Below are 20,089 nucleotides of genomic sequence, written 5' to 3' on the forward strand. Positions count from 1 at the left end.
GTTGAATCTACTTGTGATCCTGTAAAACAGAAAACTAGCACCGAAAATACACCTGAAGAGGATCACAAAACCAAGACCATAGATCCATGTGGTCAAAAGGAAGCAGATTCTGATAATGATTGGCCCAAATGTTGGACACTTTTGCAGAAAAATGACTTCTGTGAGAGAAACAAGTGGCTGTATGTCAAGAATAAAATGTTGGGCTGTAAAGTGTGTCATGATGTCGGAAGTCTTGCCATCAATAAACACATGGGAACAAAAATTTCAGCAGAGTGGTAAATGGCAAAATCAGTCATTTTGGAGAATCTTGCAAACAACAGTTAATGTCATTACGAAAAAAGATTTAAGATCATAAGGAGAGTGCAGTGCACAAAGCATGCCGAAAAATAAAATCTGAATCAAAAAATGAAACAGAGAAAATTTTCCTAAATACTTTGTCTCATAATAAAGACGTAATAGGAAAAGTGTTTTGAACCGCTTACAAAGTTGCAAGGATAAATCAATCATTTAACAACTTTGACGCCGAAATAAATTTACAGGAACTTAATGGCCTAGACATGGGATATATTCTTCATTCTGCAAATGCTTGCATTAACATTGTGAGCCATATCGCAAATGAAATGAGAAAAACATTAATAGACAGTATAGTGAACTCTGAGAACAAAATATCATTACTTATTGATGCGACAACTGTGAGTAACACAACAACATCGATTGTTATTGTTCGTGCAGTTCTTCCTGAACTTTCGGCTCCTGCGAGTCTTTTCCTAGATTTGTTCGAATTATCATATGTAACTGCTAGAGGAATTCTAAACTCTTTAATTAGTCATCTTGAGTGTTTAGGATTATCTGAAGATTACTTAAAGGAGTATTTATTGTCTATAACTTGTGATGGTGCATAATGTGTAAGGCGGCTAATGCAAAAAAAAGTTTCCTAGTGTTATTTTCTGGCAATGTGCTAGCCATTGCTTTGAATGGTCTGTTAGTGACACAGTGAACAGTGTGGCAGGAGTGAATCACTTTAAGAGTTTCATGGACAAACTTTATGTGACTTATCATGCTTCACCTAAGATTGCTAGGGAACTACAGCAATGTGCAGTAACTCTAGAACTTCAACTTCTTAAAATTGGCAGAATTTTAAGCACTTGCTGGGTTGTATCTAGCTTTTGTACTGTTTCTGCAGTGTGGCAAGACTTTGAAGCCCTCATCCATCACTTTCTGGAGGCAGAAGAAGCAAAACAGATTGCTTTCTTTATGAGGGCCTTTTAAGAAAAATAACGTTCTACCCTTCATCTATGAAAAATCTTCACATTAACCTGGTAACAACTCCTCACCAACGTATAAGCATTTCCCTTGTCTAATGCACTTATAATGTAATACATAAGGAGACACTAAACCACAATCTTCCTTTTAAACCCATGCTGACCATCACAGAAAACACTGATGTTATCGACTTAATTTCTAGATCATGTCCTCACCAACCTCTCTAACACTTAACCACATAGATTGGCCTATATTTCATAGCCCTGGTTTTACCTCCTTTATGAAATTTAATAATTGTATCTTCTTTCCACTCCTTGGGGACTTGACTTATTGCAAGACTTAGAGGTGCCAAGGCTGCTTTTAACTCCCTTAAATGTTCCTTTCAGATATAAGATGATATGCTATCCAGTCCTACCGACTTATTAATGTCAAATTTACTGAATTCCTTATATGCCTTCTGCTCACTCATCATCAATCCCTCCTTGTTCTACACCAGGGCTGTCCAACCTTAGGTAATCTGTGGGCTGCATTAAAAAAAAAAAAAAAAAAAGATTCATTAGAGGGCTGCATCCAGAATAATAAATACAGTACATATATTATATACGTTGGAACAAAACAAGAATGCTTCTTTGACACATCTAATATGAAAAACACGTGGGTACATAGTGATGAAAAAACACCAAATAAAATTACCAACATCAAGATTATCGATTAGTGATAGAATTAAAATATCTAATACACATTCAATTCAAATTGTTATTTTTTTTTTTTCCACTCGTGAAAATCAAAACCCACAGGCAGGCCACACAAAATCGTGCTGTGGACCGTGTTTTGGAGAGCACTGTCCTAGACAATACCTTCCACACTCAAGCTGCTTGCGATGTCTCACTTCTGAGGAGGATAACTCAATGAACAACTATCCTCTTCAGTGGTTACCAATCTATCATTTTCATTCACTAATATTATCCTTCCATAATCATTCTCCTATTTGCATGTCACATATTGAAAATAATTAGGATTTTTCTTGGCTTGATTGGCTAGTTTCTGCTCACATTGCATCTTTGCTGTCCTCACCAACAGCATCATCATCTTCCAAGCCTATGTACTCTTCAAGCAACTGATTATTACCCTTCATCTTATGCTGCTTCTACAATGCTTTCTTCTTCCAGATTTCATGCCTAATCTCTTCATTCAGCAATTTTTCAATGCCTTATTTAGCCTTTTGACCTTCAGAATACACTCAGAATCTTGCTGTTAAATAGCCTTAATTTGTGCCCAAGCAGCATTTATCTCCTTTCCACCTATTTATTCAGTGTTATTACAGCTTTTCATAGTCACTAGAGTTGTAGCATCACATATACATATATCCTTTCTCCACACAAGTCTTCATGTGGCTGGCCACCACCCAGCTGATCACCTATGGTAATTCTCACCAATACTGAAGCAAAATTTTGATGTCATTCAGAATCATCTGATCAAATCTAAGATCCTCAATCCTTGTGTACCCTCTGTTACATACTGTCATATAGTTGTCTGTCAAAAATTCATTTTCCTTATTCTCACTTCTTTATTCCAATCTATATAGATATAATTAAAATGTTCAATAATGATCACCCTTGTCTTCTTCACTCTGTCAATTGATATATATTTGTCTTTGCCCCCACCCCTGGCCTATAGAAACATCCAACTAAATATCCCATGTTGTCAACCTCTATCTCACATTATACTGTCTCAAAATCACTGTCACAAGCTCTCTCCCCCCTGCATCTCCACCTTGAGCAGACAATTTTCTTACTATCATTTGTACTTCTCCCTTCCTATCCTCACAAAACACATCACATACTTCCATTTCTATTCATGTCGGGATATCACCCTCATCTAATATTTTACTTCACAACAATTTTCAGATGAATATACTTAGTCAATGCAATAATTTCATGTTCCTTACTTTTGAAAAGCATAACAATCCATTCTGGGGACTGTAACCAATCCTACACATGCCACCTCTTAAATGTGACTTCTCCATACCCACCAATGCCCACTAAGCTCTCTCTCTGTCTGTAGAACTAAACTACTCCTCTTGCAACCTAGGCCACTCCATTCCTATGCGTGTGCACATGCGCACACACAAAAAAAACTGCTTCTTCTACCATCTATTCTGTTTATGCTATATCTCCCCATCATTCCTGATTTTTCTGCCCATTCTACATTCCTGTCCTCACATTTTAGTCCATCACACTACCCTTCTTTCCATTCAGAAGCATTTAAGTCTTGCTATTCTATTTTGCTGCTCTTTCACTTACTTTCTCTGATCTCTTGTTCATGTCACTCATTATGCTCTTCAGGCAAAAAAGTATCTCCAAATGACTGACATGCAATTGATTTAACTGCAATCCATCACTTTTATGTAATTCCATCTATTCATATCTCAAATTCATCCTACACATCAATAAATTCACCCTACAATCTTTTCTTTATTCCATAAAATACTATTCATGATTTTTGGTTACCAATATGCAATCATACTCCCTTTCTCAACTCATCATTATCAAAACTAGGCATCACTAATTACCCTTTCTAACACAGGATTTAATTAGTGAGTGTGTAACTCTTCTTGTTAGTGAGAAGTCACTTCTCATATCCAGAGATGTGCATCAATCACATCAGTCAATTTGGGATTTAGCTGACCAAACTGAATTCTTAGTAGCTTAAATCAAAATATAGAATGATGGTACAACATGAAAGAATTTCATGCTGGCTTGGCGTCGCCCGATTAAACAAGGCCCTCATTGTTTTCACCAGAGAACCAGGGCGAACAACAAAAAGTCAGCTATCGGAACAAATCCTGAAACATACCACAACCCAACATCAGAGTTCAGGATCAGTACTATCAGCATAAGCCTGAATAGCAAAGAAATGGAACTGGCTGAGGAATTGGATAAGTACAGACCAACATAATAGGAGTGACTGAAACAAAAAAGACAAAGCTGGTGAGATTTTTCTCAGCAATAAATACAAAATGTTATATTCAGGTAATGACAATCAGGGAAAAGAAGGTGTAGCTATAGTATTCAACACTAAATGAGACTAATCTTCTTGAATGGCAGGCAGTATCAAGTAGTGATGTGGACAAATATCAGAATAGAGAACTGAACAAAGACTTATTTGTGCCTATGGTCCCACAGAAGGTTCTACTAAGATAGAAGTGGAGGCTTTAGAGAAAGCAACTGATACAGTGAAAAAGGAAAAGTTGGTCCTTGATGGGGGATCTAAATAGCAGAGTAGGAAATGATTATCAGACATACTAAAAGAGCAAATAATGGCAAATACCTGTTGGATTTCTGGTTATGACTAACACAATGTTCCAACATAAAAATGTGCACAAATTCACATGGACAGAAGAGGCAAGGAATAAGAAAAATCTCATTGACTATGTTATTGTTGATAGTGATGTTTCCTCCCTGGTGCAGGACACCAGAGTGTACAGAGGATTTGAAATCTGAAGTGATCACCATTTAGTCTTGAACAGGATAAAATTGAATTTCATATTGAAAAGAAGAACATGTAAGAGTGTTTTTAAAGTGAATAAAAGTTGAGCATCTCTCAGATGTGAACTGTAGACTAAAATACACAAAAATTATTCAAAAAAAAAAAATGAAAGAGTTTGAGAACAGAAACCAAACCTTGCAGAATCAGTGTCAAGCCCTGAAGAAAACATTGATTCACCTAGTCATGTGGTGAGGGTGTCTGCAAGGATAAAAAAAATCAGAACTCCATGGTGGACACAAGTAGTTAAACAGGCAGTGAAGGAAAAGAAGGAAGCTTATCAAAAGTTCCTGGGAAATAACTCAGCTTATGGTTGTAGAGAATATAGAGAAATGTAAGAAAGCTTGTGTAAAACTAGGTAAACAGAAGTCATGGTAAGACGTTGGTAAGAACATAGAAAATAAATATCAAGAAGGTGACAAAATATTCTGGTGGTTGTGGAAAAAGCTCAGAAATGGAGGAAAGAGTGCTGTAATAGGAATATTAGAGATCATAATGGTGACATGAAAACTGGTGAAAGAGATATCCTTGATGTATGGAGTAATTACTTCAAAAAATTGCTAAACAAAACAATCAGTGACAGCACAGCAGTAAACACTGACCAGGCATGCAATCAGGAATGTATATCTATACTTAAAGTAGAAAAAGGCATCAAAAGCCTGAAATCTGGAATGGCAGCAGGAGTAGATGATATTCAACCAGAAATGATCAAATATGGAGGTATAAAAGTCTTACAGTGGCCACTCTGCATAGTTCAGGAGGCCTGGATGGAGGGATGAATTCCAGATGATTGGAGTAGAGCTCTCATAGTACCCATATATAAAAAGGAAATAAAACTGAATGTGAGAATTACAAAAGTATTTCTCTACTGAGTGTTCCTGGTAAGATTTATGCAAGTAGACTTGAGAAATTGTTGGGATGAATTGTAGATGGGAAGAGAAGCTTCATGAAGAACAAGTTGGATTGAGGCCAAGTACAGGCTGTTAGGATCAGATTTTCAACTTTATGACAAATAGTTGGGAAATCATGGGAATATAACAAAAATCTGTATTTAGGTTTTGTAGATCAGGAAAAGGCATGTGACAAGAGGAAAGCTATTCAAGATATTACAGTTGTATGGTGTCAATGGGGCATTATATTAAGCAATACTTAGTTTTTATTTGAATTATAAGTTAGCAGTTAGAATTAAAGGAAGTACAGGAACATGGTTTGACATTAAATCTGTGTCAGACAAGGATGCACATTATCACTATGTTATTCATTATCTATATGGATCATATTATGAAGGAAAGTAGTATTAAACCTGATATCAAAATTGGAGATGTTAATCCCAGCTCTTTACTTTGTGGATGATATTATACTTCTAAATAATCCAGTACATCCGCAAGATTCCCTGATTAAATTAAATAACTGCTGTAATAGATTTGGTATGAAGGTCAGCAATAACAAGACAAAGACAATGCAAATAGGCAGAAACATTGAAAACATCAACTGCATTATGAATGGAGAACCTATAGAACAAGAAAAACATTTCTGCTACTTAGGCACAATTTTTAGTGAAGATGGTAAATTAAATATGGAAATAGACAACAGAACAAACAAAGCTGGTATGGTAGGAAGTTAACTGAATAAATTGATTTTGATAGTTAATATTTGGTCTTTTTTTTACTAAATATGATACATTATATTGGAATTTTTATTCGACCATGATTTTGATAAACATATATACATAATCGTCGCTAAGTTTCACCAGCTAGGTTCGAGAAAGGTTATACTAACATCATCAAATTCCTGACATGTACCCTCAAGGGGTGTACAGGATATAACAGTACTACATGAAAAATTTACATCATTACTAACTTCCTATCTACAATTTTCCTCCAAATCAGTCTGTTACTTGTCAAGATTCCAACATTATCAGATCTTATATTTCTATCGTCTAAGGCGTCCCAAACTTCTGGATGTCAGGGCCCCCTTTACAAAAATTAAAATATTTCACGGCCCCCCCTCGAAAAAAAAATCGTAATAGAGAGATATATTATTATAATATTTATTGTATTTATATTCAATACAAAACATACACAGCGAATATTGCAAAAATCAAATGCATGTATTACATTTTTTGCCTCTTACCGTTTGGTTCTGAAGACGATGCGGGCTGTTCTGGTAAAATATGAAATACCGTCTTTTTTTTTTTTTTTGAGTCTGTTTCTGCTTCTTCGTGGGATTTTTTTTTTTTTTTTTTTTTTTATCAGCCACTTATCCATCTCAGGGTTAAATTTTTTCACATAGAATAGATCAAATAATATCACCACTTACTGATATTGGCACACACCACAGACTGACAACATGAAATTAGTGATTATTACCTGAATAAGGGAATCCCAGGACCAGAAACATTTTTCTCTTTTGTGACTTTTCTCCCTTTACGGTAATTAAGCCTAACGCGAAACAGACAGCAAAGACAGGTTATTAAAACGTGCATATGATTGGTGTGGTATTAACAAAAGATCGCGCAACCGAAAGATAAAAGCATAGCTGACAATTGAGTTGAAATGCTAACACTCTTCAACCGAATTCCATATGTGAAACTGCCATAACATTCATTATATATATATATATATATATATTACTTAGTTTTAACACTTTTACGAATTTTAACACGTTCGGTTGAATTTTATTGTTGCCTTGGGAAATCGAACTCACACACATCTAATTAATAAAAATAGTTTTTAGTTAGATACTGTGTTTGCCCATGCAACATATAGTTTTGTTTCAGTCTATACAGCATAGTTTCTGTATGAGGGGACATGTGATTCATTAATTAGCGTGTTTTTATCGCAGTTGTCTGTAATTGCACTATTTGTTGATAAATACATTACACAGACTCCTCATACCTTATTCACTGGCATAATAAAAGTACTTGTTTTTATTGCCTCTGCAGTATAGTGGTTGTTAGGGAGGGGTGTTGTTTACCACTGCAAGTGAGTTACTGTCTCCCCACATGAACTTGTTTAAGCTTTTTTTTCATGTGTGAAGTATATGCGAAACTTTTATTGGTAACAGAAAACTAGCTCGGATGACAGTGATAATATAAAACGAGTTTTGATATGTATATAAAGTCAATATCAACAGTCCCTGATTACAAATGCGTGATGAAAGGGACAGGAAGATTTGGAGCTTCCCTGGAGAGCATTCAAAGTAAATACAATTAACCACTGCTTTGAAATGAAACATATGAATAAACAATATTTACTAATATTCATTAAGCGCCGAAATACGCAGGAAGCAAAGTTTGTGAACCAACACCAATGTGTGAATTTTTGCATTAAAATATAAAAAAATAACAAAAAAGAAATAATAAATAATAAAAGTTAAATACGTTTCTTTTGAAATAAAAAAAAACCAACTTAGTCTTAAAACATTTTAAATTTGTTTTCATTATTTCATGGCCCCCCTAAACAAAACCTATGGCCCCCAAGGGGCCGCAGCCCACAGTTTGGGAAGCGCTGGTCTAAGGCACTTTCGTACCGTATCAATCCACCTATAACTTGGTCTTCCTCTGGGTCTTTTACCTGCCAACCTGACAGAGAACACTTGTTTTATCTTTCCTCTCCCATTCTGTTTAAGTGACCATACCACCTGAGATTAGCTCTGCTAATGCATTCCTGGTTGCTGACAATGTCTAGTTCTTTCCTAATATCCTCATTTTTAATATGATATTGCCATTGATGTCATCTGTTCACGCCTCTAATCTTTCTCAGGACTCTCATATCTGCGGTCTCTAGTCTTTGGTCAAGTGTTTAACTTCTGACCCAGCTCTCAGATCCATAAGTGAAAACTGGTTTAAACACTGTCTTGTATACAGCTAATTTAGTGTTCCGACTAATTTCGCTCTTATTCCATATGAATTTATTCAATTGACTTCCTACCATACCAGCTTTGTTGATTCTGTTGTCTATTTCCATATTTAATTTACCATCTTCAGTAAAAATCGTGCCTAAGTAGCTGAAATGTTTTACTTGTATCACAGGTTCTCCATTCAAAACACAGTTGACATTTTCAACAATTCTACCTATTTTCATTGTCTTTGTCTTTTTATTGATGACCTTCATTCCATATCTTTTACAACAGTTATTCAATTTAGTCAAGGAATCTTGCAAACTTGTAGCAGATTTATTTAGAAGTATAACATCGTTCACATAAAGCAAAGAGCATACATTAACATCTCCAATTCTGATATCATGTTTAATACCACTTTCCTTTATAATGTGATCCATATAGATAATGAATAACAGAGGGGATAATGTACATCCTTGTCTCACACCAGATTTAACATTAAACCATCTTCCTGTACTTCCTTCAATTCTAACTGCTGACTTACAACTCAAATAAAGACTAAGTATTGCTTGATATAATGCCCCATTGACACCATATAACTGTAGCGTATTGAATAGCTTCTCTCTTGGCACCTTGTCATATGGATTTTCCAGATCTACAAAACTTAAATACAGATCTTTGTTATATTCCTATGCTTTCTCAACTATTTGTTGTAAAGTGAACATCTGATCCTGACAGCCTCTATTTGGCCTGAATCCAGCTTGTTCTTCACCAAGCTTTTCTTCCACAATTCTTCTCAACCAATTCTCAAGTATACTGGCATAAATCTTGCCAGGAACACTCAGTAGGGAAATACCTCTGTAATTCTCACATTCAGTTTTATTTCCCTTTTTATATACGGGTACTATTAGAGCTCTACTCCAATCATCAGGAATTCATCCCTCTGTCCAGGCCTACTCCTGCTGCCTTTCCACATTTCACACCTTTGATGGCTTTTTTTTACTTCAAGCATGGATATATATTCCTGACTGTATGCCTGTTGAGTGTTTTTTAACAATGTGCTATCGCTGCTTGTTTCATTTAGCAATTTATCGAAGTAATTACTCCATACTTCAAGGATATCTTTTTCTCCTGTTTTCATGTTACCTTTATTATCTCTAACTCCTTTTTACAAGCACTCTTTCATCCATTTCTAAGCTTCTTAGAAATGGAGGAAAGAGTATCTTACCACCTTCTTCATATTTATTTTCTATTTTCTTGACAAAGTCCTCCCATGACTTTTGTTTAGCTAGTTTTACACACTGTTTAGCTTTCTTACATTTGTCTCTGTATTCTTTAAGAGCACAAGCTGACTTATTTGCCAGGAACGTTTGATATGCTTTCTTCTTTTCCTTCACTGCCTCTTTAACTTCCTGTGTCCACCATGGAGTTCTGATTTTTCTATCCTTGCAGAAAACCTCACCACATCCTCTCTGGCTGAATCAAGCACAGTTTTCTTCAAGGCTTGCCACTGATTCTCCAAGGTTTGGTTCCTGTTCCCAAACTCTTTCATTTTTTCTTCAATAATCTTTGTGTATTTCAGTCTATAATTCACATCTGAGAACTGCTCAACTTTTATTCGCTTTAAAACTTTCTTACATGTTTTCAATATGAAATTCAATTTTATCCTTCTCAAGACTAAATAATGATCACTTCCAATTTCAAATCCTCTGTACACTCGGGTGTCCTGCACCAGGGAGAAAACATCACTATCAACAATAACATAGCCAATGAGACTTTTCTTATTCCTTGCCTCTTCTCTCCATGTGAATTTGTGCACATTTTTATGTTGGAACATGGTGTTAGTAATAACCAGTCCATGTCCTGAGCAGAAATCCAACAGGTATTTGCCATTATTATTAGCTTTGCTCTTTTCTCCAAATTTTCCCAAAATATTTTGGTATGTCTGACAATCATTTTCTACTCTGCTATTTAGATCCCCAAGATGGACCAACTTTTCCTTTTTCATTGTGTCAGTTGCTTTTTCTAAAGCATCAAAAAATTCCTCCACTTCTACCTTATAGCACCTTCTGTGGGACCATAGGCACAATAATAACAATAAGTCTCATTGTCCAATTCCCCATTCTGATATTTGCCCACATCACTCTACTTGAGACTGCCTGCCATTCAAGAAGATTAGCCTCGTATTTTGTGTTGAATACTATGGCTGCTACTCCTTTTCCCTTGATTGTCATTGCCTGAATATAACATTTTGTATTTATTGCTCAGAAAGATCTAACCAGTTTTTGTCTTTTTTGTTTCGGTCACCCTATTATGTCGATTTGGTACTTATCTAATTCCTCAGCTAGCTCCATTTCTTTGCCATTCAAGGCTTCTTATGTTGATAGTAATAATCTTTAACTCTAGTGATATTGAGTTGGGTGTGCTTTCAGATTTGTTCCAGTAGCTGACTTTTCGCTGTTCGCCCTGGTTCCCTGGCGAAAACAACGAGGGCCTTGTTTAACCGGGTGACGTCCCAGCCGGCATGAAATTTTGTCATGTTGTACCATCATTTTGTATATTGGTTTAAGCCAATAAGAATATAATTTGGTCAGCTAAATCCCAAATTGCCAGCCCATCCTCGTTCATTCGGTATCCAGGTAGATACCCAACAGGGTGCACCATGAGAAGGTGAGGATTGGACATTAGGTCAGAACTGGTCGGTTCTCCGCATTCCTTTAAAGGCTATGTTGAGGTCCCCTCTCAGTTATACAGCTTTGACCCTTAAGCACCCCGTTATACTAACATTAAATGCTAAAACAAAAGAATGCAATATCAACCTAAAAATCAGTTAAACAAATTGAAGAGCATGCGTGGCATTAAGAACATAAAGCATGGAGGCTTAGTCATTGTTATTAAAACGAGTTTTATAATTTTTTGCATAATTGAGTTCTGCTAAACATAATGAATTTATTATGTTTTTCTAAATCTCTTTTAATATTATGCCTTGGTTTCTATTGAGGTTGTCTCCTGTCCGGAGTACCACTGCAACTTCTTTAAAGATTCTACACCTGAAATCTTCTTCAATGTATGGCTTGGAGCTGTTGTCCCAATCTATGGAATGGTTTTAAATTGAGAAATGATGTGCTAATCCTGAGGTGTCTGTTCTGTTGTTATTGATATCTCCGACATGTTCCTTCGGATTTCTAGGCTTCGTGAAGTTTGGCCTATGTAACATGTGCCATGTAGTTAAAATAGGTTTAAAAGCAACCCTGATGTTAAAACGCTTCATGATTCTTGCTATTTTGATGGAGACTGAGCCTGCATAAGGTATGACGATAAACAATGCATACTGTGTTACTAGAGGTTGTTGCTGGGGGTTGTTTCTATAGAGGATCTTTTGAAATTATATTTTGTGGATAAGCATTTTTGAATAAAGTTTTTGATATAACTGAGAGCTCATCAAGTACATCTTTTTCTTCTGTGATGATATTTTTTGTTCTGTTTTTTTAGCATATGTATGATGCTAAGTTTCTGTGCATAATGATGATTAGATGTAAAATGAAGATAACGTCCAGTGTCTGTAGGTTTGCAATAGATTGCGAGCTTGATTTGTTCATTATCTTGTTTTTTAACTAGTACATCCAAAAAAAAAGGTAATTGATGGTTGTTTTCTAATTCTAATGTGAACTTAATTTTATGATAGAAAGAATTTACTTTTTGGAGGAACTCATGTAAGGTATCTTCAATGTCTTTCCAAACGATGAACACATTATCAACATATCTCCACCAGACTGATGGTTTCAGAGTTATTTTTGCTAAGATGTCATTTTCTAGTTTTTCCATAAACAGATCTGCACACGGTGGTTTGTTTGATGGTTGTTTTCTAATTCTAATGTGAACTTAATTTTATGATAGAAAGAATTTACTTTTTGGAGGAACTCATGTAAGGTATCTTCAATGTCTTTCCAAACGATGAACACATTATCAACATATCTCCACCAGACTGATGGTTTCAGAGTTATTTTTGCTAAGATGTCATTTTCTAGTTTTTCCATAAACAGATCTGCACACGGTGGTGACAGGGGAATACCCATGGCTAAGCCTTCCAGTTGTTGATACTGCATTGTTTACTTTAAAATATTAGACTTGAGGCAATGGCGGAAAAGCTGCGCAATGTCGTTTGAAAAGAGATCTTTTATGGTCTTAATTACTTCTTCAACTGGTACGTTCGTGTACAGAGAGACCATGTCTAGACTTGCAAATATATCTGTATTTGATATATTTGTCACAATTTATCGCAAACCTACAGACATTTTACATCTAATCATTATGCACAGAAACTTAGCATCATACATATGCTAAAAAAAAAAAAACAGAGCAAAAAATATCATCACAGAAGAAAAAGATGTACTTGATGAGCTCTCACTTATATCAAAAACTCTATCCAAAAATGGTTATCCACAAAATATAATTCAAAAGATCCTCTATAGAAACAAACCCCAGCAACAACCTCTAGTGACACAGTATGCATCGTCCATCGTCATACCTTATGCAGGCTCAGTCTCCATCAAAACAGCAAGAATCATGAAGCGTTTTAACATCAAGGTTGCTTTTAAACCTATTTTAACTACACGGCACATGTTAAAGTGTCCAAAGGACAGCATCGCTTTCTACAAATACGCAGGAGTTTACAACATACCATGTTCATGTGGACTGACTTACATAGGCCAAACTTCATGAAGCCTAGAAATCCGAAAGAAAGAACATGTCAGAGATGCCAATAACAACAGAACAGACACCTCAGGATTAGCACATCATTTCTCAATTTCAAACCATTCCATAGATTGGGACAACAGCTCCATACCATACATTGAAGAAGATTTCAGATGTAGAATCCTTAAAGAAGCTGCAGTGGAACTCCAGACAGGAGACAACCTCAATAGAAACCAAGGCATAATATTAAAAGACATTTGGAAAAACTTAATAAATTCATTATGTTTAGCAGAACTCAATTACTCAAAAAATTATAAAACATGTTTTAATAACAATGACTAAGTCTCCACGCTTTATGCTCTTAATGTCACGTGTGCTCTTCAATTTGTTTAACTGATTTTTAGGTTGTTACTGCATTCTTTTGTTTTAGCATTTAACGTTAGTATAACCTTTCTCGTCTTGAAGAAGCCAGACAGACCCTAGCTGGCAAAACTTGCCGATGATTATGTATATATGTTTATCAAAATCATGATCCAATAAAAAATCCAATATAATGTATCATATTGAATAAATTGATATGGAATAAGAGAGAAATTAGTCAGAAAACTAAACTAGCTGTATACAAGACAGTGTTCAAACCAGTTTTAACTTATGAGAGCTGGGTTAGAAATAAAACACTTGACCAAAGATATGAGAGTCCTGAGAAAGATTAGAGGTGTGAACAGATGGCGTCAATGGCATTATCATATTAAAAACGAGGATATTAGGAAACAACTTGACATTGTTAGCATCCAGGAATGTGGTAGCAGAGCTAATCTCAGGCTTTATGGTCACTTAAACAGAATAACAAAATAGATGTTCTCTGCCAGGTTGGCAGAAAACACTTGTTGACCAAGACATAGGTGGATTGATACAGTGAAAAGTGTCTTAGAAGATAGAAATATAAGATCTGATAATGTTGAAGTCTTGACAGGTAACAAATTGATTTGGAGGAAAATTGTACATAGGAAGTTAGTAATGATGTAAGTTTTTCATGTAGTAGTATCACATCCTGTACACACCTTAAGGATACATATCAGGAATGTGATGATGAGAATCAATCACCAGGTTCATCCTTGCTCCTGGAACCAATTATAAATATGTGTTTGCAGATTTTGTTAACATAAGCAAAAAATATTTTTACACCCTGACAGAACCCTCAAAATTCACACTGAACAGCAGAAAGTGGTCACTATTTCTCAAAGAATTTCCCTTAACAGGGATAAACTGCATGTTGAGCTAGAATACAGATCTCAAAACATTCCAGTAATGCAATGATCTCATAATTAAATCACATTTATATTTTTAATGCCTACATATTTCTAGTATAAAAACATACCTTGCCAGGTTTTCCTTGACTTGCAAACAAGTTACCCATTAGACAAATATTTGTATTATTTGGTGTCTGTCCTAAATGACAACTGCCATCCTAAAAAAAAAAAAAAATATATATATATTTTAGAAGAAAGCATTGAACAAATAATTGTCATTCTGTGATACTATTACAATATATTCCATTCAGTTTTTAATAAATGATAAAGTTACTAAAAAATCTGACTTAAAGGTTGATATGTTTCTATCACATCTTAAAGAATGTTATTCATGGAGTAATAAGATATTAAACAAGATCCAAGGAATAAGAATATTCATAGTGACAATATGAAAAATTTACTAATCTCTAATCTATAAGCAGTCCCATTTGTAGATGATGATAATACTGGTTTCCTCAAACTACAATAGCACATTAACTGTAAGCTATAGCAAAAAACATTTTTAAAAAACTCTGCAACGGCATCTATGAGGTTTTTCATTCTGTGTGTGTGTGTGAGAGAGAGAGAGAGAGAGAGAATGTATTATTTATGAAAAACTGCTCTTTTCTGGAGGGAATTAAGGATTTTCAGTAACAATAAAATTTTGTGTCACTATCCCAAATATGGTAACAATGTCAAGTAGGGCAGATTTGCAATTTGTAGAACATGAGCAGTTGCACAGTAGAAAAGCACCAAGTACAAAAGAGGATGTCAAGTTACTAGGAGGTTCATAATGATACATATGGAATTGTGATTTTGTGAGGAAAATGTTGGAGGTAAATGTCACCATGGGAAGAGAATTATGATTTTCTCGGAGTATCAAAAGGTAATAGGAAGATGAAGTACTTGCAGCTGCAATGAACACTGAGGTGGACTAGATTGTTCTCCACACATACACAGCAGAGGATAACAAAAATCACAGTAATGTCTGCAGAAAGGTCACTGATTTAAAACAGGAAAATGTAAGCAGAAAAGAACAGAGCACAGATCATCATCTAGGCAGGAAGAAGCGGGATAGAAACCTGAATATCCATTTATAAAGGTTAAAATAAATGAACTTTCAGATAGTGAAGAAACTAAATGAATTCCCATATCTCACACCAAGTTCTTTAGAGAGGAACTAGGTGTGAGATATGGGATTCGGTTAGTTTCTAGGCAAATTTATCTCCTTTATTAAGAATACACCAGATTATATACACTACATTACAAACTCACTTCAAGCAGGAAAGATGCCAGCAAAACAGGAGTTCACAGTGAAGATCAAGAGATATGCAGTACCTTATTTCTGGTATGGCAGGAGATAATTTGTCTAGATCATCAATGCAAGCACTGCAGAAAGAATTAGAAGAATGATGTTATGGGAGTCACTTTGTATTTAGACAAGATTACAATATCATATTGGAGGCATCATAATGCTATTTTCTACTTTCAGTGTTCAAAATGAGATGATTTAGAACTGAAAATCCTACATTGCCACCATGAATTTACTGAGGTTAAGACTTTTTTTTTCACCTCTCTCCATAATGCTTGGTGATAGGATTAGTCTATACATTAGTCTCATAGCAACTCCAGTGGTGTTTGATTGGAAACCTCTAGTCACCGTTTGATTTTCTTCACTTATCTGGGTAGATAAATGTATGATGGTTCAGCAGCCAATTCTTAGAACAATTTATAATTATTGATAGTTTGCTGTTTGGCCAACAGATGATACAAGGAAGTGGAAAGGATTATGTGTTGGTAGTACATGTTAGTTTATTTTAACAGTATTGATTACAACACAGAATAAAAAATTAAGTAATATTAATAATTAACTGGATATAATTAATATTATATCCAGTACCCTTCAGAGCACAAGAACAGTTTGTCACAGTAGATGAAACAATTTGGTATAACAATGGGACTATTTAAAAAAAAAAAAAAAAATTGTAACGCACAACACAAGGAACTAAATTCCAAATTGGCAGCATCTATGTTGGAAAAGAGAGAAAACAAGTATTAATTAAATCTTAAAATGACTATCTCTCAGATTTTTGGTAAATTTATATAGCAATCTTGTTGAGGTTTGGACTATGTTTTAAAGCTGCTGTTGATTCCAAAAAATAATCTCTGACTTATGACTTCTGTGTAGCACTTTGGAAGAAAACCAAAAGTGCTACATAAAAGTACCTAAGTAACAGACAGTAACAAGATATGTTACTGTCTGAAATAATTAGGTTCTACAGTCGATTTTCTTGAGTTTACAGGACAAAAAAACTCACTTGCCCACACCAGAGATGGACTAACTCAGGAACCAGTCGAAGAAAGGTTTTTCCTCCAGTTGGTGACTAGACTTGAACTTAAATCAATCTTCGGGTGGTCTAGTGCAGAGGATGCAAGAGCCACTTCCACTGAGCTACACAGGCCTCATAATCCATACCATTAAATAAACTAAGATGATACAAAGATTTCTTGATGCATATTTTCATGTTTGTATTAGAGTAAGAGAAAAAAAGACTTTGCATAGTGTCGTTTTGAACAGTGCAGGTTTCGCTAAAGCACAGTCTATAATTTTTAACAATTGAAAAAAAAAAATTTAACAGTTGTGTGGTACTGTACTGTATTCACAAAAGACTTATTGGCAGTACATGTTAGTTTATTTTCATGGTATTGATTACAACACAGAATGATAAGAAAACAATTAATATTTATTAACTTATTAGCTGATACTTCACTGGTGTTATATCCAGCATCTTCAGCACACTACTGCATTATCGACTAAAACAGTACCATAGGTGATTTAGCATATTGCAGTAACAACTGTATTGATTCACAATTTATTATTTAGGCTTTGGTGCAGCAAAGTCATGGTCATTCTGCAATTTTTTTGTTTTATTATATATGAATATCCTTTTATATGCAATTATGAGTGGGAAAAGGAAATGCAACAAAGCCTGTTAACCTAATAAGCATAAATGGTTAACAATAGAGCAAGATATGAAGAGGAAGATAAATGAAACAGTTGTTGATGCACCTATAAATGAATTCTCATTAAATGAGCCTTCAACTTTTATAAGAAAAACAGACAGCAGTTCTGATTCTCTTCTAGATGCTGACCCTAATGTTGAATGAAGCATTCAATTCAGTAAGCACTGTAAATGCTATTTGATGTTATAAAGCTATGCATGCAGAAAATGAAGATAAAACCTGTATAAACTATATTGTCCAAATACAATTTTTCCAAATAGAAACTTGTGTTCAATTATCAACAATAAAGTAATTAGTATTTCAGGTGAGTTTGCAGCAAACAAATAATGCATAATTTTTTTTTCCCTATCAATACTGTAATTTTCTATTTGAAGACATACTATAACATATTATAATAATGTTTTAAACAGTGCAGTTTTACATAATATGAAAGTTTTTAACTCCAATATGCAAGATACAATATACAATTACTGTATATTAGTGTGGTACGACTGGTATCCTAAGATGGAGTGGGTTTTAGTGATGAAACCTTACTGCATGTAGCATGTATCCATACCATATAACTTTTTTTTTTAAGTACAGAACACATGCAAATACCAACTACAGAAATACAATTAACTGCCCTATGTCAATATAGATAAGGAAAATCAAGCTAGTTAATCACAATAGGCTATTCTGCATTTCATTTGGCAATATATGAAATTCCCAGAGACTTACATTCTTGAATGTGTGACTAAGAAAAGACAACTGTCAGAATTTCTAAGAACAGCATAACCTCAAAATATCTTAGGAAAAATAAAAGACATGCTATCTTAAACTTTGAATTCTTCTGCATTACTTACATCTGCTACTTTTGCAAAATGTGTCTTGTTAATAATTTTGGCTCCAATCTTGATATTAGGCATCAGCTACAAATGAAAACAACACATTTTGTTTGAAAATGAAAGCAAGCTGGAATTAGACTAAATTTTACATGATGCTAATTACATTACAAATTAAGCACAATTATCATCACAGTTATTATATTTAGTTAGCCAAATACAAGTAAGAAAAAGTTACTTTTAGTACATACTTCTACTTTCAAAGCAACTAAATAGCTCAGGAAATATGATATACAATTTTCCTTTTCAGTATATTTCTGATGTCAAAAGTGATAAAAGATGAAATCACAACATTATAAGTAAAGATTAAAAGAATTTTACATTGCTAAGATACCTGAAAAGCCTTATATCCAGATGTAATCATGTCTTCATCCCAAACTCTCTCTCTCTCTCTCTCTATATATATATATATATATATCAATGTGTGCGCACACACAAGAAGTCTCAAGACCTACAACATGACACTGCTGCTGATGAGGAGCATGTGATCAGAGAGAAGAAATGAATCTATACATCTGTTTACGAGATGGACATCACATGTATCAGAGAAAAAAACATGGAGAAGACTGTTCCAAAGGACAGAAGTATATGAAATGAAGAAACAGGAGAAATTGTTTTGTTGAGTGTGAAGCTGAATGGTACATGGTTTTTGGCTAGCAGCTACCAGTGTTTGCACATGACAAGAATAGTGGAAGTCAAATTAAGTGGAGCAGCATCTACAGTAATACCTATATAAAAGATCCACTACAGAAACACAATTGACAGGAAATCAACTGATAGGAATCAATGAATGAAAGGTCATTATTAAACAAACAGCTCTCTTCTGGATACAGCCTAGCATTCTGAGAGAGGTTTTCAAGGCATCACCCCACATGCAAAAGTAACATTCTATGGTTAGGTGGATTTGAGACACAAAATGCTACAAGTTGAGTAAAAGAGAAGTTTAGAATGAAAATGAATACTAAGCTTGCTTCTTTCTTCTTCTTCTTTTCTTGAGGCTGAAGAGGCTATATGGACATGATGTATTTACGTCAAAAAAAGCTATATTTGAAAGTCAGCCCAAGATGATCTTGGTTGGTATGCAGAATGGTATCAGAAATGAGAAAGCGAGGAATGGTCTTTCTTTTAGGAATGAAGGCAGGATTGTTTGGGTAACAATAAAATGTAAATTATCTTCACCCCACTTAAAAATGGCTAGAAGATCAGTATTTGTTAGTATGAGTACTACAAGGTTTTGTGAATAACGACAAGGAATGAAGTGAACTGTCATCAGCAAAAGCTATAAATAGAATTGGACATTAGTGAAGGAAGATCATTAATGTACAGGAGAAACAGTGTAAGTGAAAATAAAGCCTTAAGGGAATCTGGGAATGATGGAAAATTCAGATGAGAGGTAGCTATGCACCATGACATGCAATGAACAACCAAAGAGGAAGTTAGCAATCCACTCACAAAAGGTAGGATGACAGAATTTCATGCTGGCTGGAGTGTAGCCCGGTTAAACAAAGCCTCCCCCCCCCCATTGTTTTCATCAGGAAACCAAGGCTAACA

General features: G+C 34.8%; 1 protein-coding gene across 1 annotated transcript in view; it reads right to left on the bottom strand.

Moving 5' to 3' along the window:
* LOC150095764 (beta-keto L-gulonate decarboxylase-like) overlaps positions 1 to 20,089 on the bottom strand; it is a 64,439-nt gene that overhangs the window by 23,827 nt on the left and 20,523 nt on the right. Inside the window, exons 5-6 of the mRNA XM_090410357.1 lie at positions 18,500 to 18,565; positions 14,723 to 14,812 (exon numbers count right to left, since the gene is read on the bottom strand). Of these exons, the coding sequence (XP_090266483.1) occupies positions 14,723 to 14,812; positions 18,500 to 18,565 (156 nt within the window). The remainder of the gene's footprint in view (positions 1 to 14,722; positions 14,813 to 18,499; positions 18,566 to 20,089) is intronic.

Source organism: Typopeltis vanoorti, chromosome 20, assembly GCF_054136105.1.
Source record: "Typopeltis vanoorti isolate ZY-2024b chromosome 20, IOZ_Tvanoo_1.0, whole genome shotgun sequence".
NCBI lineage: Eukaryota > Metazoa > Arthropoda > Arachnida > Uropygi > Thelyphonidae > Typopeltis > Typopeltis vanoorti.